The sequence below is a fragment of the Plecotus auritus genome, assembly GCF_963455305.1.
Source record: "Plecotus auritus genome assembly, chromosome: 3".
Taxonomy (NCBI): domain Eukaryota; kingdom Metazoa; phylum Chordata; class Mammalia; order Chiroptera; family Vespertilionidae; genus Plecotus; species Plecotus auritus.
This window is the reverse complement of record NC_137772.1, coordinates 87,469,791-87,490,464: the sequence shown is the minus strand read 5'-3', so window position 1 is coordinate 87,490,464 and position 20,674 is coordinate 87,469,791. Positions and strand designations below refer to the sequence as shown.

Genomic DNA, 20,674 nt, shown 5'->3' with positions numbered 1-20,674 from the left:
CCCTTTCCAAATGAAGTTCCAGGTGCAGATGGTATCAATATGCCTATTTTGCTGTTGGAGAGAGCAAAACAGAGATTGTTCAATTTAGTCCGGCACTTTAGAAGATAAGCCAGAAATTAATGTTATTTAACAAAATTAGAACCATGTAGAAGTTATTGAGAACTTTTGCTCTATTTTGTTTCATATAGAATTCTTAGCATATATGCCACTGGGCTTTTGTTCATTTTATGTACCCAGAAATATTGAATTTTGGGGTTATGTTGCTAGCGAGCTTGAAGTTGTATGTAGTGAAAATAAGTACCTAAAAAGATTGTAGATATGCCTTAACCCCTGTGGATGCTTTGGATGATCCTAAACAAAATGCTTCCTTCTGTATTGTTATTGACTCTATTAGTATTGCTATTAATGAGAAAATAAAGCTGGCTAGTATGCATATTCTATTGTATTTCACCCCTTTTGCTAATGTAGCATTTAAAATGTGAATTTCACTGATGCTTCACTTCTTTCCAGAACTTGTAGAAGTTTAGAGCAGCGGTTGCCAATCTTTTGGACCTCACGGACCACCAGTGTTCTGTGGACCACCGGTTGGCGACCGCTGGTTTATAGCGTTTGTGTGCTTGACAGAGACTGATGTTTGGTGCATTTTGTAATATCCCACCCTGTAGGTCAGGAGAATCATTGTTGGGGAAGGCGCAGCGTATGGTTTTCTCACTTGTCTCTTGTAATGCTTGTGTTTCTTTATCCTTTTTAGGTGACACAATTAGTATTGGAGATGTATCCTACAAGTTGAAAACTCCTAAGAGCCCGGAACTTGTGCCACAGAACTACAGTAAGAAAGTTATTTATTTATGAATTAATAATTTTTAACTTTTCATTATGTGAATTTTTAAACATATACGAAACTAAAGAGAATAATATAAACCTGGTGTACATATCATTAGGTTCAGCATTTATCAGCATATGCCAGTTTTCTTTTACTTGGCTCCCAGTTTTTTGTTCTGGAGTACTTAAAACCTGTCCTAGATAGTGTATCACTTCATCCATGAATATATTAGTAAAACTTTTATTTTTTTATATACTACTAGAGGCCTGGTGCACGAAATTCGTGCACAGGGCGGGGAGTCCCTCAGCCCAGCCTGCACCCTCTAGCAATCCAGAACCCCTTGGGGGATGTGTATGTCCAACTGCTGGTTTACTCGGACATCCCTCTCGCAATCCGGGACCACTGGCTCCTAACCACTTGCCTGCCTGATCGCCCCTAAACACTCTGCCTGCCTGATTGCCCCTAAACACTCTGCCTGCCTGCCTGATGGCCCCTACCACTTGCCTGCCTGCCTGATTGCCTCTAACCACTCTGCCTGCCTGCCTGATCACCCCTAACACCTCTGCCTGCCTGCCTGCCTGATGGCCCCTAACCACTCGCCTGCCTGCCTGATTGCCCCTAACCATTTGCCTGCCTGCCTGATAGCCCCTAACCACCACCTCTGCCTCGGCCCCCGCTGCAATGGCTTTGTCCAGAATGATGTCTGGAAGATTGTTTGGCTGTCTGGTCTAATTAGCATATTATGCTTTTATTAGTATAGATTATTTCTTTTTTAATTAGGATAGATTTACATACAATAAAATGCACAGCATTCATTTTGTTTAGTTTTGATAATGTTATAAACCTGCATAACCACCAAGATTATGTTCATCACTGAGTGTTCTTTTGTGCCCCTTTCCAGCTACTCTGCCTTGGAAACCACTGTTCTGTTTTCTACTATGACAGATTAGTTTTGCCTGTTCTTCAGCTGTACATAAATAGAATTCTATAGCATGGTATTTGTGTGTGTGTGTGTGTGTGTGTGTGTGTGTGTGTGTGTAACTGTCTTCTTCCCATCAAGGTAATGATTTTTAGGTTCATCCGTGTTGCTGTACCTATCAGTTTGTTTTTATTGCTGAGTATTATTCTGTTGTATAAATATACCACATTTTGTTTATCTGTTCTCCAGTTGATGGACATTTAAATAGTTTCCATTTTTGGACTGTTATGAATAAGGTGCTATGAACATTCCTGTACAATTACGGGGTCATAAGTTTTCACTTCTCTTGAGTAAATAGGGGTTGAATTGAGGTGTCATAGGATAGATGCCTGTTTAACTTTATAAGATACTGCCAAACAGTTCTACAAAGTAGTTGTGCCATTTTACCCTTTGAATATGTAACTAGGAGTGGAATTGCTACCTCCATGTTTAATGTTTTGAGGAATTACCACACTGTTTTCCAAGCAAGGTGCACATATTACATTCCCACCAACCATGTATGAGGGTTCCAGTTTCTCCTCATCTTCACTACACTTGTTTGTTTTATTATAGCCATCTATCTTTGTGGGTGTGAAGTGGTATTGCTGTTTTGATTTGCAGTCCACTAATGACTCACAGTCACTTCTTTGCTCTAAATCATGCCACTTCTTTTCTCAAAATTCCTTACATTACTAATATCTTAGGAACAAAGGTCAATCCTTACCTTTCATGATCTAGTCTTAGCCTCATCTTTTGCCACTTTCCTTCCCCTATTCTATGTTTCAGTCATTGGGCACAATACAGAATTCCTTTTTGTTCATTCTTCATATTCTTCCTCTAGACTACGTACTCCTTGAGGGAGAATATCTCACTTTCATCTAACATAAATTCTCATTTACTTTACCTCCCAAATGGCTCTGTAATCTGTCTTCCTTACTCTGTTCCATTTTTCTTTTATTGTATTTTGTTTAAAATATATTTTTTATTGATTTCAGAGAGGAAGGGAGAGGGCGAGAGAGAGATATATAAACATCAGTGATGAGAGAGAATCATTGATTGGCTGCCTCTTGAACTGAAGATCGAGCCCGCCGCCCGGGCATGTGCCCTGACTGGGAATCAAACCGGGGCCTGCTGGTTCATAGGTTGACACTCAACCACCGAGTCATACCAGTTGGGTTCTTTCACTCTACTTTTTTTTAAAAAAATCTTTATTGTTCAAAGTATTACATATGTCTTCTTTCCCTGCCCCCCCATTGACCTCTTCCAGCCCACTCCCACTCTCAGGACAGGCCTCTCGCCTTTTTTGTCTGTGTCCATTGGTTATGTTTCTATGCATGCATACAAGTCTTTTGGTTGATCTTTTACCCCCCTCCTCTCCTGTGCCGTCCCTCTGAAATTTGACAATCTGTTTGATGCTTCTCTGTTTCTGGATCTATTTTTGTTCATCAGTTTATGTTGTTCATTATATTCCACAAATGAGTGAGATCATATGATACTTATCTTTCTTCAACTGGCTTATTTCGCTTATAATAAGCGAAATAATGCTTTCCATGTCCATCCATGCTGTTGCAAATGGTAAGAGTTTCTTCTTTTTTATAGCAGCATAGTATTCCATTGTGTAGATATAACACCATTTTTTAATCCACTCATCTGCTGATGGGCACTTAGGCTGTTTCCAAATCTTAGCTATTGTAAATTGTTCTGCTGTGAACATAAGGGTGCATATATCCTTTCTGATTCATGTTTCTAGTTTCTTGGGATATATTCCTAGAAGTGGGATTACTGTGTCAAATGGGAGTTCCATTTTTAATTTTTTGAGGAAATGCCACACTGTTTTCCACAGTGGCTGTGCCAGTTTGCATTCCCACCAGCACTTGTAATTTATTGATTTGTTGATGATAGCCATTCTGACAGGTGTGAGATGGTATCTCATGGTCATTTTGATTTGTATCTCTCAGATAATTAGTGACTTTGAGCATGTTTTCATATGTCTCTTTGCCTTCTGTATATCCACTTTCGAAAAGTGTCTAGGTCCTTTGTCCATTTTTTGATTGGATTGTTCATCTTCCTTTTGTTAGGTTGTATGAATTCCCTATAAATTTTGGAGATTAAACCCTTATCAGATGTAACATTGGCAAATATGTTCTCCCATGCAGTGGGCTCTCTTGTTGTTTTACTCTGTTTTTTGAGATATTTTCTTAGTGGTCCACTCAAGGATTACAATTAACAATTTAACTTAAAACAAACTTGTTCAATTAATACTAACTTAAATTCATTTAATAGTATACAAAAACTTTTCTCTGTTCCCTTTCCACTTCCTTTGTGCTCATTGCTATACTAATTACTAGTAGCTCTGCGCATGAATCCGTGCGCCAGTAGCTCTCTGCAGGGCCTGGCCACTCTGTGCCCGCTGCCCAGAGGCTCTCCGTGGCCCAGAGGCCCATCCGCGGCTGGGTGCGGAATGCTTGCCTCGTCGCTGGAGTGATAACACAAGCATTCCGTACCCCGGCCTGGCCAGAGGCTGCGGTGACAAAGCAAGCATTCCGCCAGGCCGCTCACGCTGCCTGCTCTCAGTGGCCGCCCCCCTGGGACTGGGGGACTCCGGCGGGGCTGAGAGGACTGGGCACCACCATTTTGTGGCTATGGCGCTGCCATCTTTGTGACGGAGTGATGGTTAATTTGCATATTACCCTTTTATTACATAGGATAGCTTTATTCATTAAAAGTTTACTGGCACAGTTTTATAATTATCATTTTATAAAGCTTGTCTTTTAAGTTAGATACAAGAAGAGTTACAAACAAAAATATATTTATGCTGTCTTTCTATTTGCATATGTGCAGTAAAACCTCGATATAATGGACTAATTTGGATGAGAGGGAGTTCATTAAAGCCAAAAGTTCATTATATAATAAAGTAGGTTTTCCAAACATGTATGTTAAAAAATTGACAAGTTAGTTTACTGTTTTCACTTATGTAGAAACGTTTGTGTAATTACAATTAAGTACGTATGAAAAATTTAATTTCACAGAAAAGTTTTCCATATGTATTACTATAATTTTAAATTTATACTGAATAGGCCTAGTAAATGTGTGCACTCACCATTCACCTCTAGTAAACAAATGCACATGGCTAGGGCATGGCTTACCAGCGCTAATTAAAACTGCTGCAGAAAGTCCCACCAAGCAACAACAGAACCAATTAAGGCAGGGGTGGGCAAACTTTTTGACTTGAGGGCCACAATGGGTTCTTAAACTGGACCGGAGGGCCGGAACAAAAGCATGGATGGAGTGTTTGTGTGAACTAATATAAATTCAAAGTAAAGGAGCGGAGGGGAGAGCAAGAGAACCGGATAGAACAGCCGGATCCGGCCCGCGGGCCGTAGTTTGCCCACGGCTGAATTAAGGCTTGATGCGGTGTGATCACGTGCTACTTATTCCCTGAACATTATTTATGAGTGGTGACTCTTGGATTTAAATATGTAGACTGTAGTTGTAGGTATGTAATATTTACTGATGTCCGCGAATTACTATAGTGTTTTTTCCACCATGTGATTTATTTGCTAAAATTTGTTGAAAATAACAGTGGATTAATAACAAAAAAATAACCTGTTAATTTAATTATAAGCAAATCTTGTTTAAAAGCATTTAAAATTAATAGGGTATTAATTTTCGCCGAAACCGGTTTGGCTCAGTGGATAGAGCGTCGGCCTGCGGACTGAAGGGTCCCGGGTTCGATTCTGGTCAAGGGCATGTACCTTGGTTGCGGGCACATCCCCAGTGGGAGGTGTGCAGGAGGCAGCTGATCGATGTTGCTCTCTCATCGATGTTTCTGGCTCTCTATCCCTTTCCTTTCCTCTCTGTAAAATATCAATAAAATATATTTAAAAAAAATAGGGCATTAATTTTCACATAAGACATATGGACCGGAAATTTTGTTCATTTAATATGAGGTCCATTAAGTAGAGGTCCACAAAATTGAGGATTTGATGTATTTACTGTTACTGGTATTCTTTCTTTGTGTGGATTTGAGTTACATCTTGTATGCTTTAATTTCAGCATGAAGGAAAGACTTCCTTTAGTATTTCTTATAGGGGAGATCTGCTGGGGATGAGTTCTCTTAGTATTTGTTTATCTGGAAATTTCTTGTTTTTGCCTTTATTGTTTGAAAGATAATTTTACTGGATATGGATTTTTTGTTTGACAGTTTTTTTTTTCTTTTAGTACTTTGAATATGCTATAATACTGCCTATGGCCTCCATAGTTTCTGATGAGTCATTATTAATTTTATTAAGGATCCTCCTCTATGTGATGCATCACTTTACTTTGTGCTATCAAGATCCTCTGTTTGGCTTTGGCTTTTGATATTTTGGCTATGGCAGTGGTGGGCAAACTCATTAGTCAACAGAGCCAAATATCAGCAGTACAACGATTGAAATTTCTTTTGAGAGCCAAATTTTTTAAACTTAAACTTCTTCTAACGCCACTTCTTCAAAATAGACTCGCCCAGGCCGTGGTATTTTGTGGAAGAGCCACACTCAAGGGGCCAAAGAGCCGCATGTGGCTCACGAGCCGCGGTTTGCCGACCACTGGGCTATGGTATGTGTGATAACAAATCTCTTTGGGTTTTACCTATTTGGAGGTTGTTGAGCTTCTTGCATGTGCAGATTAATTTTCCCCCATCATTTAGGGGGAGTTGTTTTGGCAATTATTCTTTATTGTTTTATATAATTTAAAAAATGAAATTTGAAAAAAGACTAATATATTTGATTTATTACCAAGGTAATCCTAAAAAGGTAACGGTACTTAAGTTACCATGCATTAGAGAGCAGTTTTTAAAATGACCATCATTGTTGGTAGAAAATTATTTTCCTTGTTATTACTTTATTGTTATTTCTTTCTTTTTCTCTCTTTTTCTCTCTGGGACTCTCATTATGTGTATGTTAGTATATTAGATGGTGTTCCCATGGATTTCTGAGGCCCTTTTTAATTTTTTTCTTTTCTGTTTCTTAGACTGGATAATCTTAGTTGAACTATATTCAAGTTTGCTTGCCCACATCTGTTGTTGAGATCCTCTAGTGAATTTTTAAATTTTACTTATTGTATTTTTCAACTTCAGAATTTCTATTTGAATTTTTTAAATAATTTGTTTCTTTTTTATATTTTCTGGTGAGATATTGTTGACAGGCTTTCCTTTAATTTTTAGACATGCTTATTTTTAGTTCTTGGAACATATTTGTAATAGCTAATTTAAAATGTCTACTAAGTCCAATGTCTGGCTTCCTCAAAGATAGTTTTTATTCACTGACTGTTTTCCTCTATGTAGGGACTATAATTTCCTATTCCATGTGTTTCTTATAGACTAGAGGCCCGGTGCACGAAATTCGTGCACTGGGGTGGTGTCCCTCAGCCTAGCCTGTACCCTCTCCAATCTGGGACCCCTCGGGGGATTTCCAACTGCCGGTTTAGGCCCACAGGGATCAGGCCTAAACCCGCAGTCGGACATCCCCCTTACAATCTGGGACTGCTGGCTCCTAACCACTCACCTGCCTGCCTGCCTGATTGCCCCTAAGTGCTTCTGCCTGCCAGCCTGATAACCCCCTAACCACTCCCCTGCTGGCCTGATTAACACCTAACTGCTCCCCTGCTGGCCTGATTGCCCCCAACTGCCCTCACCTGCCGGCCTGATCTTGCCCCCAACTGCCCTCCCCTGCCGGCCTGATCTCGCCCCCAACAGCCTTCCCCTGCCAGCCTGATCTCATCCCCAATTGCCCTCCCCTGCCAGCCTGGTAGCCCCCAATTGCCCTCCCCTGCAAGTCTGGTTGCCCCCAACTGCCCTCCCCTGCCGGCCTGATCTCGCCCCCAATGGCCCTCCTCTGCCAGCCTTATCTCGCCCCCAACTGCCCTTCCCTGCCAGCCTGATCGCCCCTAACTGCCCTCCCCTGCCGGCCAATCTGGTTCTGATTGGTTGGTTTCTATGCCAGTCAGCATGAAAAGCTCTGCCTCCTACTCAGCCATTGGCTCCTCACAGTTGACCCAAATTTAGTTCTGATTGGTCGGTTTCTATGCTAGTCAGCATCAAAAGCTTTTCCTCCTAGGCAGCCATTGGCTCCTCACAGTTGACCCATATTTGGTTCTGATTGGTCAGTTTCTATGCCAGTCAGCATCTCTGGGCCTATCAACAGGGCCTGATCAGAAATGTGGGTGGGGCTTATCAGCAGCCCTGGTGGAGGCCTAGAGAGAAATGGAGGCGCGGCTGCTGACCAGGCCTGGAAAGAAAGAGAGAGGCAAGTGCTGATCAACAGCTGCCACAGAGGCTATGGTTCAGACCCTGTTTCTCTTTTCAGGCCTCTCTCAGGGCCTGATTCACAGCCCCTTCAGCAGTCAGTGCTGGGTCACTATGCCTGCAGCCATAGCAGTCAGTGCTGGGTTGCCACGGTAACCCAGTGCTGACTGCAGGACTGACTTTAGGTTGGTCGAGCCTCCCAGTCGTTGTGGATGTGACGGACCCAGGGTTTTTATATATTAGGATTTTTTGTTGGAAAGCAGGCATATTGAATAGTATAATGTGGCAACTCTGGAAATCAGATTCCTCCCTTCCCCAAGGTTTGTTTTTGCTTGTTGTTGTTGCTGTTCACTGACTTTCATAGGTTATTTTTATAAAGTCTGTATTCTTTGTCATGTGCAGCCACTGAAGTGTCTGATTGGATAGAAATTTCTTTAATGCCTTGAACAAATAAGTTCTCTCAGCTTTGCCTAGGATCTCTGTGTGCATGTTGGGCATGACTTTAGTGTTCCACAGACAGCTTACAAGTGTGTCTTAGCTTTTATTTCCTGCTTGTGTAAAGCTTTAGAATCAGCCAGCTGTGTGAGATTAGGCCCTTCTCAGGATTTTCCTGACGTGTGCATGGCCTTCTAGACAGCTAAGCATACACTGGAGCTTTTCAAAGCTTCCTTTGGACATCTCATTCCCAGGTTTTCCTTTTAAGGTTTTTTTTTTTTTTTTGTGTGTGTGTGTGTGTATGTGTGTGTGTGTTTTAAGTCTTTTTGTCATCCTTACCTTAGCTCTAACAGGTTTTGCTCCCTCAGGCAGCTGTGCTGTTAAGCAAGCGTTGCTGATTTTTCTTTGACAAAGACCTTAGGGTAGTGTTATTTGGACACAGGGAGTTCTGAGTGGGTCAAATAAAGACAAATTCTAAGAATGGAGCTTTTCAGGGAGCTGCTAGACAGGTCAGTATAGATAGTTCCTTGGAGGTGGGTCTTTGAGGAGCTCTGACCGTGTTCTGCCCCCCTCAGTGGTTGCCAGACTGCTGGTTTTAACCATTGTTGTGAGCAGTTGGTTTTCAAGACTATTACAGAGTTGGGGAGAGAGATGGAACTGGGCAAGTTAAAACACCACAAAGCTCACTGTTCTTAGGGAGGTTCACCCATTTTTCTTGGATAAATGATTGTCAGATTGTTGAAAGTCTTTTGTTAATTACTAGAGTTCTGAAAAAGTTGATTTTTGAAAAATTTTGTCAGTGTTATTATTTTTACTAGAGGCCCAGGGAGGTCCCTCAGCCCGGCCTGTGCCCTCTTGGAGTTTGGGAGTCCTCGGGGAATGTCCGACTGATGGCCTCGCTCTGCGGGAGGCAACCAGCAGGCAGATCAGGGGATGGCACTGTCCAGCAAGCGGCTGGCCTCGCCCCCCATTGCCCCACCGCCACCAGTCACCACTGCCCCCTGATTGCCATCCCCTCACTCTGCCTCCCTGGCACCCACCTTGGCTGGCCTGGCCCTGCCCGCTCGCCGGCCTGTCCCCCACCGACCAGAAGTTCCCCCAATCGTTCTATTTGCATATTAGGCTTTTATTATATAGGATGGAAGAGTGGGTTTCAGAGTCCTGAGCTTTGTTGATACTCTCATTAGATTCCATTTAAAGCTAAAGAGCTTTCTTTACATATTTTGAGGAAAGGATCAGGATATTCCCTTCAGCAGGGTTTGGGATCTGAATTCTGGTGAGATTCCAGAGTTCTTTTAATGTTTTATATCTCAATCACAAGCTCTACAAACCATAGCCAATCTCTTTGCTTTATAGCTGCCAGATCTTTGGATTTCTGGGGAGTTCTCTTTGCTATTCAGTCCTATATTCTGCTTTCTGCAATCAGATCTCTCTTGTCCTATTGCCCTGCCTCTATTCTTCAGAGGCCATGTCAGTGAAGATCAAGAGTGCCTCAGAAGGATTGATCTCAGCTCTTTATCTCAGCTCCATCCTTGAGAACTGCTACCTTGCACTGGGTAAAGACCTGAAGTGCCTTGGAGGGATTTCTGCTGCTTTTTCTGTCCTAGCCTTCAGCCTTTTGTGTGTTGTTGACTTGCTTTAAGGAGAAAGGCCCAGTATGCTTCAGGAAGGATATTTCTCAGCTTCTGTCCTTCATCTGGTTTTTACTGTATACCCCTGTATACTTAATGAAGGCCAATGGAAAAGAGTTGGTGGGTAGGTGGAGATTTTCTCTGTGACTGGGACTTCTCAGTAGATTAATTTATCTGCCAGGCCATGTGTGTCCATTATAAGTTTGTTAAAAGTTTACCTTGTTTGTTGTTTTAAAAAAATTTTTTTATTAAAGTTTACCTTGTTTATCATGACACATCTATGGCAGATTCTTCCTCCTCTTGCCATTCTACTAGGGATGAAAACCAGCTCTGTGTCTTCTCTCTCCTTGAGAGGGCTCATTACTTTTTAGAATTTAGTTCATTTAGGTTTCTTTGTATCCTTACTTGAATGATGGGTTTTTAAGAAACTTGTTTTTGATTGATTAATTAGGCTTTCTTTTCAGGGATGAGACTAGTGACTTGATTCTTAAGTTATTATACTTATCTAGAGAAAAATTAACAAAATATATCTCTAACACCTTACATGCCGTAGGTATATAATGATTGAAAATAATCACTCATTTTTCTGATTTCTGGCTTTTTTATTATGAATGTGGCTAACTTTTTAAATAAACTTCAGAAATGAGTAATGATATCCACTGTTAATAGACAATAGGAAGACTTTTATGTAGTCTTGAGTTCTATAGGGTAACAACTTAGAGGGAAATTATATTTAAAATTTTGTCGGTACTACTTTTTAGATGTGTGAATTTCATTTTCCTTTTATTTTTTAGATATGTTAATTTCTGTAGTCATTTAACTGCTCTGAGTCTCCTTGAGTATATGGAGATGATCATTTCAACCTTATGGATATATCATAAGGATTAAATCAAATAGCATATATGACGTGTGTAGGATAGTGCCTGACACATAGGGCTCAAATAAATATGAATTCCTGACACAACCATTTTCCCAGTCTCCTGATTCTTGTTCCTTTTCATTTTCCATCATTCCATGCTTATGACTCTATTGAATATGGGATTGCTAAGGGTTGCTCTGATTTTGCTTAAACCAGGTGCTAAAAATATTTCTTCTTTATTCAGTTTTACTCTTAAAAGATTAACCTGGAGTACAGTTTATCTAGATTTGATTTTGAATTTGCCCTCAGGTTGTTTGCAGGGTCATAAATAGCATAGACTCTTCAAATAAGCTTTAATTTCATTTCAAAGACCAAACTTAATGTATTTATAGTGTGGAAAGAATGTTGGCCTTTTCAGTCTCACCTAAACATGAAGCATAATCATTGCCTGATAGCTTTCAATAGAGGATAGCTATCGATCCCTTCTTTTTTTTTAAATATTTACCCGAGGGTATGTTTTTAGAGAGAGAGGAAGAAAGAGAAAGAGAGAGAGAAACATCAATGCGAAAAAGAAACATTGGTCGGTTGTTTCCCATACCAGCCACAGTCGGGGATCAAATTCACAGCCTAGGTATGTGCCCTGACTGGGAATCAAACCTGCAACCTTTTTGGTGCATGGGATGACCCTGCAACCAACCAAGCCACCCAGCCAGGGCATCCCTTCTTTTCTTTTACTTACTTATCTTTTGTTTTTAAAAATCATTTCTTATTTTTAATTAAAGTTGACATACATTGTTGTATTAGTTTCAGGTGTTCACCCCAGTGATCAGATATTACAGGGTATCCCTTCTTTTATTATTTTTTAAAAATATATTTTTATTGATTTCAGAGAGGAAGGGAGAGAGAGATAGAAACATCAGTGATGACAGAGAATCACTGATCAGCTACCTTCTGCACGCTCCCTACTGGGGATTGAGCCCGCAATCTGGGCATGTGCCCTTGAGTGGAATCAAATCTGGGACCCTTCAGTCCACAGCCGATGCTCTAGTCACTGAGCCAAACCGGTTAAGGCAGTGGTTGGCAAACCGTGATTTGCGAGCCACATGCGGCTCTTTGGCCCCTTGAGTGTGGCTCTTCTACAAAATACCACGTCCTGGGCGAGTCTGTTTTGAAGAAGTGGTGTTAGAAGAAGTTTAAGTTTAAAAAATTTGGCTCTCAAAAGAAATTTCAATCGTTGTACTGTTGCTATTTGGCTCTGTTGACTAATGAGTTTGCTGACCACTGGGTTAAGGCAAAGGTATCCCTTCTTTTAACAACTAAGATGCTGTAGTCTACTATTTGGAGTCTGTTGATATATTTTGTCATAGTCACAAATGTTTAATCACTTGGGGGAATCTTATTAAGTGAGAGAATTAATAAGGCTATATTAGCTTTAAGGATTCAGTGGACCTTAGCAATAATATAAATTTTTAAACTTATAAGCATAGGCTTTGAATGAATGTATTTTTATATTTTGCAAGTGTAAAAGATATTTATTTTTAAATATAGGAAAACTCCCATAAATTGTCACCAAAACCCCATTTTGGTTATTTTCCATTTTTATTACTGTTTTCATGCATCTCTTATATAATCAAAAAGTTTCACTTTTTTTGTGTTGCCTTTTGAGATTTGTCTGAAGAGAGTTTATATTGAAAGCAGTTGGATGGTCCATAGGCACCAATTTGCATTTTCTGTGCTTGCTATTCATTCATTATTATTCCTACCATATTCACAAGATAAGTATCCTTATCTATTATTTTTTGTACTAGAGGCCTGGTGCACGAAATTCTTGCATGGGGGGGGTGTGTCCCTCAGCCCAGCCTGTACCCTCTCCAATCTGGGGCCCCTCGAGGGATGTCCGACTGCCCGTTTAGGCCTGATCCCGTTAGGATCCCGGTAGGATCGGGCCTAAACAGGCAGCTGGACATCCCTCTCACAATCCAGGACTGCTGGCTCCCAACTGCTCACCTGCCTGCCTTCCTGATTGCCCCTAACTGCTTCTGCCTGCCAGCATGATCACCCCCTAACCACTGCCCTACCAGTCTGATTGATGCCTAACTGCTCCCCTGCCAGCCTGTTTGCCCCCAACTGCCCTCCCCTGCAGGCCTGGGTCCCCCCCCAACTGCTCTTCCCTGCAGGCCCAGTCACCCCTAACTTCCCTCCCCTGCAGGCTTGATCGCCCCCAACTGCCCTCGCTTGCAGGCCTGGTCCCTCCCAACTGCCCTCCCCTGCTGGCCTGATCGCCCATAACTGCCCTCCCTTGCAGACCTGGTCCCTCCCAGTTGCCCTCCCCTGGTGGCCATCTTGTGGCAGCCATCTTGTGTCCTCATGGGGGCAGTCATCTTTGACCATATGGGGGCAGCCATCTTGTGTGTTGGAGTGATTTTCAATTTGCATATTACTCTTTTATTAGATAGGATAGAGGCCTGGTGCATGGGCGGAGGCCAGCTGGTTTGCCCTGAACGGTATCCTGGATCATGGTGGGGGTTCCCTTGGGGCATGGGGCGGCCTGGGTGAGGGGCCTGTGGTGGTTTGCAGGCCGGCCACGCCCCCCGGCAACCCAAGTGGAGGCCCTGGTATCTGGGGTTTATTTATCTTCTATAATTGAAACTTTGTAGCCTTAAGCAGAAGCCAAGGCAGGCCAGGGCTGCAGAAACTTGGCTTCCTCCATCGCCAGGGGCAACTCAAGCCTCCTGCTCTCTCCAGCTCCGTGGCTGTCACCATTTTTGTTGGGATTTATTTATCGTCTATTATTGAAACTTTGTAGCCTTAAGCGGAGGCCAAGGCAGGCCAGGGCAGGCAGAAAGCTTGGCTTCCAACATTGCCGGGGAAACCCAAGCCTCCTGCTCTCTCTGTGACTGCAGCCTTCTTGGTTGGGTTAATTTGCATACTCGCTCCTGATTGGCTGGTGGGCGTGGCTTGTGGGTGCAGCGGAGTACGGTCAATTTGCATATTACTGTTTATTAGATAGGATATCAAGATGATGGTGCAGCCCACCTGGTGTGGTTTTAGTGAGAGTGTCAGCCATTATACCGAAGTGTCTCAGGTTAGATTGTTGCAGATTCCATCCCTGGCCTTGGAAATGGGTGTGGTAGACAACCAATTGATGAGTCTATCTCAAATTGATGTTTCTCTTTCTCTCTCTCTCTCACTCCCCCTTTCTCCCTTTCACTCTCTCTCTAAAAAAAATCAACTGGAAAAATATCAATATCCTCGGGTGAGGATTAACAACAACAACAGCAAAAAGATGATGGTGCATGTCTTATGTTTTACCCAGTAGTAGCTTGTTACATAGTTTTTCTTAAGAACAACTGTGCCCAGTTGTTAGAAAAAGACTGTTTGGGAGTTTAATTTGAAATAGTGGCTGAGCTAAACCAATTAAATCTTATGCATCCACATAAGTATTATGTGGTTGCTACATATTGGTTGGACAGGTATATTGTATTGCATACTATAACATTTTTTACATCTGTTTACTGTATTAAGTTAAAACATTGTATTCTTTGAACTATTTCTGCCTTTTCTTGGGGACAATTTCCCAATGGGAAAATTATAGTTCTTTTGTTTGCTAGTACATGATTGATTATAAATTATGGGTTTTGGTTATTAGAAAACTTGGATGGATTTTTTTTTCCCTCTCTTGGAGCTATTTAAAAAATGTTTTGGGCCCTAACTGGTTTGGCTCAGTGGATAGAGCATCGGCCTGCGGACTGAAAGGTCCCAGGTTCGATTCCAGTCAAGGGCATGTACATGGGTTGTGGGCACATCCCCAGTAGGAGGTGTGCAGGAGGCAGCTGATCGATGATTCTCTCTCATCGATGTTTCTAACTCTCTATCCCTCTCCCTTCCTCTCTGTAAAAAATCAATAAAATATATAAAAAAATATTTTGGAAATGGTATTCTGTTGAACTTTGATAATACATTGCTTTCCTTCCTGTATTTATGCTTCAATTTAAGCTTTTTGCCTTTTGGATATTTAATATTTTCAAATGAAACATAAAATGATAGACTTTGGTTAAGGAAAGGAATTTTAGCAATTATTATTCTCTCTGAAATTCCTTTCATAGCTAGGAAAGTAGGACCATGAGAAAGGGGTCTGAAGACTCATTAATTAGTAGCAAAACCTAAATTTCCTGACTTCAGTTTAATTTTCCTTTCATAGTCTGTCTCAATGTCTCTGGCTACTATTCTTTAAAATAACTCCTGGGAATGGGGGGAAACACAAAAATAAACAAAAAACAAAATAAAATAACTCCTGGAGTATGAAAGAAACTCTTTTAAAATTAAGTGTGAAAAGTTATTGAAAAATATTGAAATAGCAGAGGCATGGCAGTGCTATTTATTTCTGTCTTTATCAAAGTTAGTATTCGAAGCACTGAAACTTACTATTATCTTTTAGTAATGAAGAAATGAAAATCACAATGTTGAAATATGAACTTTGATATTCATATTTAACATCTATCTAATAGAAGGGTAGAAATCCTTCTAACTGGCCTGGCCGATACTGTAGACTGGAAATATTCGTAAGTGGAAGTCTGCAATTCTATTAAAAACCCCAGGAAAGCATATTACCTCATCAAAGTAAAATTTCTTCAATTGGTGACTGTCTGATTGAGATAATGAATGCGTATATTTTATAGTCAGTTGTCACAGTGTTGGGCACGGCAGGCCATCTTTTCTGTCTCCAGTATCTGTATAATCCAATGCCTGGCACGTAGTGGACACAGGAGTTGGATTGCTCTTCAGTTTTTTATTATCTAGGTTTTTTCACCTCCTGCCTTGACCATTATAACTTCCACTTATCATCTTAGCCCCTGGTCTCTCACTTGCAAGTATTGAAGTGGATAATTAAAGCTTTTCTTCCCTTTTGTATGAAAGCTGAATCTTATCGCTTAGATGAAATTGACAGCTTTTGATAAGAGATTTCCTTCATGTTTTTGTGCTTGAAGTTAAACTATATAGTATCAAAGTTGTTATTTCTTCCAGGTTTGCCTTATGAGGTTGTGCTCCTGGGTAGCAGTGTTCAATAGATGACTTTAAACCTGACCTCAGAGATATTTCAACTTCCTTATATAACTTTCTTGTTGCAGTCTGTGGATTAATTATATGTGAGGTCATTTAAGTTTTACTGGACACACTGACCTCTTATCCAGGCAGTTAGGGCCCACAAAGATATTTTGCAAGAATTACAAAACTGCTTTTAAAATGTTTTGGCATAAAGTCAACAGGATGAGAGGTGTGTTTTGTTGTTGTTGTTGTTTTGGGTTTTTTTTGGGGGGGGGGTATCCTTTGTCTTTAGTTTATAAATAATTTTAAGAGGTTTGAGAAACTTATCAGCATCATAAATGACAGAACACTATTGAAAAAATTGTCATTTTTGTGTAAATGTAGATGATGTGGAACAGCCATTGCAGCACTTGTCAGCTGTAATGAATTAGTGACAAAGGTTACACAGATGGCCTCCTGGAAGGTGTGACTAAGATTCTCTTACTTAATAGAGTCAGAGCTTGAAAAACAATCTGAGAAACAAGGCCTCCAGTTCTTAAGCTTTACCTTATTTTTAATGGTTACACTAATTGCCTCTCATTATACTAGAATTTGAGGAAAGGATTTCCTTTGAGATTTCTTTAGATGTATTTTTAAAAATAGAGCCCTCAAAAGGAAGAGTTCCATCAAAAGAGTCCATCACTTTAAAACACTTTAAGGTGGTCTGAAGTTTCCTCTAGAGCAGTGGTTCTCAACCTTTCTAATGCCGCTACTTTTAATCCAGTTCCTCATGTTGTGGTGACCCCCAACCATAAAATTGTTTTCGTTGCTACTTCATAACTGTAATTTTGCTACTGTTATGAATCATAATGTAAATATCTGTGTTTTCCGATGGTCTTAGGCTCTGTAGCAGCGGTTCTCAACCTGTGGGTCGCGACCTACAGGTTGAGAACCGCTAGCAGGGTTGCCTAAGACCATCGGAAAACACAGATATTTACATTACGATTCATTAACAGTAGCAAAATTACAGTTATGAAGTAGCAACGAAAACAATTTTATGGTTGGGGGTCACCACAACATGAGGAACTGGATTAAAAGTAGCGGCATTAGAAAGGTTGAGAACCACTGCTCTAGAGTCTCTATTGCAATCTTTATTCAGTGTCTAATTTTTCTTCAGTCTTCTTTCTCCCAGGCACCATATTCAAGATAGCTTAACATTTTTCGATGCATTTTCTTTTCTGTTGAATGACTGCTGTTGTTTTCTGCAACTTTCATTGCAGACATACAATTTTTGAGCTTTTTAATATGTTATATAGGCTTCTTTGGATCCACCTGGTAATTCAGTCACCATTTATGATATTGTTTAAAGAGTAAATGACTTCAAGCAGTAAACCCTGTAACTCAAAAATCACATTTTTAATGTATATATAATACATAGAATAGCTAGAGGATTAATACCCATAATATACAAGTATACCTTACAAATTGATGAGAAACATCATGTGATCCAATAGAAAACAGGCAAAGGATTTAAGTAGGCATGCCACAGAAAATGAAGTCACAGTGGACAATAAGTGTATGAACATATGTTATAACAGTGGTTAATAGAGAGATACAAATTATACAATAAGATAGAACTTTTCATGCATAACGTAGGTCAAAATTTAAAAGTATTATAATGTTTAGTACCTACAAGGTTGCAGAGAAATTGCATTTTCATACATTGCTGGTATAAGCATGAGTGCATATGACCTCTTTGGAAAATAATATGGTAGTAGCTATTGATGTAGAAGTCTCTTTTTAGGTTATATCCATTAAGGAAAAAACCAGCACATAAAAGAGGATATTTGTACACAACATATATTGCATTTTTGGTAGTGACAAAAACTAGAAGCTATCTGAGTGAATCAAGAGGAATGATTGGAGGAGAAAACCAAGATGGTGGCATAGGTAAACACCTGAACTGCTGCCTTGCACAACAATTTCAAAACTACAACTAAAAGACAAAATGGACATCATCCAGAACCACATGAAGGCTGGCTGAGTGGAAATTCTACAACTAGAAGGAAAGAGAAAAGCACACTGAGACTCACAGGAGCTGTGGAAGGCAGAGGTATGGAGGCGCATGCGCGCAGAGAGGGTTGGCAACTGAAGACATGGCTGGCTTTCTCAATCGGGAGGGAGACACAAGCTCCCGACTGCTCTGAACTCCAGTTCCGGGCAAGACTCTGGGGACCCAGACTCATATGGGGAGAAACTGGACTGTCTGGCATCGGGCGGAACTCGAGGGAGGCTTTCTCTCAGAGGTCCTTGCAGCGATTACTGCGGGACACTGAGACCCAGGGGCCTCTGAGGGCAAGGATGACGGGAAACCATTGTGGTTTGCTCCGCCCTGAGATCCCGCCCCACAAAGCCATTGCTGCTTTCTCTGCCCTGAGACTCTGCCCCATCCAAGCTGAGTGCAGAGGCTTTTGCATATGAATGGCCTGGGCCTTTGAAACCTAAACTTACCTAACAAACTGCAGCTGAGTCAGTGAGACCCAGAACATCCCAAAGAAGGACCAAGGCCCCACAGCAGCTTGCATTGCTTCACAGCTGGGCCTCATCTGGGCACCTCCAAAATCCAAACAAAGAAGAGGAATCTGCAGATCTCTCCATAGCTCCTGCTGGGTAGCCTCAGGCAGAGGCTAAATTAGCACCTCCTTGGAGATCCAAGACCCAGTGTACCCAGGGGTCAGAGTGGGACCATCCAGATTACAACTCCTCAGATCCATAAGGTACACACTCAGGGGGCAGACTCAGTGAGCACCAAAGCCCCACTGAAGCAAGTCTTACCTCATAAGGGTGTCTCCAGCACAGAAGTTCTCCCATCGTAGATGCAGATGATCCTCACAGCCAATTGGCCTGGAGGTCAATTCCTTCCAGTGATACCAACAACAATCAAGGCTTAACTACAACAAGACTGTGCACACAGCCCACAAAGGGGTGCACCAAGAGTGTCCACCTCAGGTAACTGGGGAGGCTGAGTCCTGGGCCCCATAGGACACCTAGCACACAAAGCCACTCTATCAACTCAGGGAAGTAGCCAAAATGCGGAGACAAAGAAACAGGTCACAAATGAAAGAAATGGAGGAAAGCAAACTACTGGATATAGAGTTCAAAACCACGGTTATAAGGTTTTTCAAGAATTTTCTAGAAAAGGCCGATAAATTTAGTGAGACCCTTGAGGATATGAAAAAGGACCAACTAGAAATTAAGCATACATTGACTGAAATAAAAATATTATACAGAGATCTAACAGCAGACTAGAGGATCACAAGAATCAAGTCAAAGATTTGAAATACAAAGAAGCAAAAAACACCCAACCAGAAAAGCAAAAATAAAAAAGAATCCAATAATATGAAGATCGTGTAAGGAGCCTCTGGGACAACTTCAAACCTACCAACATCCGAATTATGGGGGTGCCAGAAGAAGAGAGAGAGCCAGATACTAAAATCCTATTTGAAGAAATAATGACAGAAAACTTGTCCCACCTGGTGAAAGAAATAGACTCACAAGTCCAGGAAGCACAGAGAACCCCGAACAAAAGGAATCCAAAGAGGACCACACCAAGACACATCATAATTAAATGCCAAGAGCAAAAGACAAAGAGAATATTAAAAGCAGCAAGAGAAAAACAGTTAGTTACCTACAAGGGAGCACCCATACGACTATCAGCTGATTTCTCAACAGAAACTATGCTGCCCAGACAGGAGTGGCAAGAAATATTCATATGATGAATAGCAAGAACCTACAACCAAGTTTACTCTACCCAGCAAAGCTATCATTCAGAATTGAAGGGCAGATAAAGAGCTTCACAGATAAGAAAAAGCCAGAGGAGTTCATCAGCGCCAAACCAGTATTATATGAAATGCTGAAAGGTATTCTTTAAGTAGAGGAAGAAGAAGAAAAAGGTAAAGATAAAAATTATGAACAACAAATACATATCTATCAACAAGTGAATCTAAAAATCAAGTGAATAAAAAATCTGATGAACAGAATAAACTGGTGAATATAATAGAACCAGGGTCATAGAAAGGGAGTGGACTGACAATTCTCAGGGGGAAAGGGGTTTGGGGTGTGCGGAAAGAGACTGGACAAAAATCGTACACCTATGGATGAGGACAGTGGAGGGGGGGGGGCGCGTAAGGGTAGAGGGTGGTGTGGGAACCCGGTGGAAGGGAGCTATGGGGGGGAAAAAAGAGGAACATTTGTAATAATCTGAACAATAAAGATTTATTTTTAAAAAGAGATGATGAAAGAAAATGATATTGGAAGTGCTATAAGTTAAGCAAGAAGCTGGAAATATATTTGCAACTTATATTACAAAAAAAAAAGGAATGATTGAATAAATTACTATATACCCATATCACGTTATCTTCTGCAGCTGTTTAAAAAGATTAGACAACCAATAGGCTGTCCATGTGATATTGTTAAACAAAAAATTGCAGACTGTGGAGTAGTATAGAAAGTCTGATACCATTTTTGTTTAAAAAAATTTTTTTAAACCTTTTACAGGTATTCTATATTCAGAGAGAAGTGTTGAAGGATATACTTCACGCTCTTAAACTTTTATTTCCTTCTGGGGTATTGCCTTAGGAGTGGGATTAAGAATAGGAGG

The 20,674-nt window shown here is 40.9% G+C and overlaps 1 protein-coding gene across 1 annotated transcript in view; it reads left to right on the top strand.

The window, feature by feature from the left end:
• VWA8 (von Willebrand factor A domain containing 8) overlaps positions 1 to 20,674 on the top strand; it is a 407,937-nt gene that overhangs the window by 25,172 nt on the left and 362,091 nt on the right. Inside the window, exon 2 of the mRNA XM_080659387.1 lies at positions 752 to 829. Within this exon, the coding sequence (XP_080515513.1) occupies positions 752 to 829 (78 nt within the window). The remainder of the gene's footprint in view (positions 1 to 751; positions 830 to 20,674) is intronic.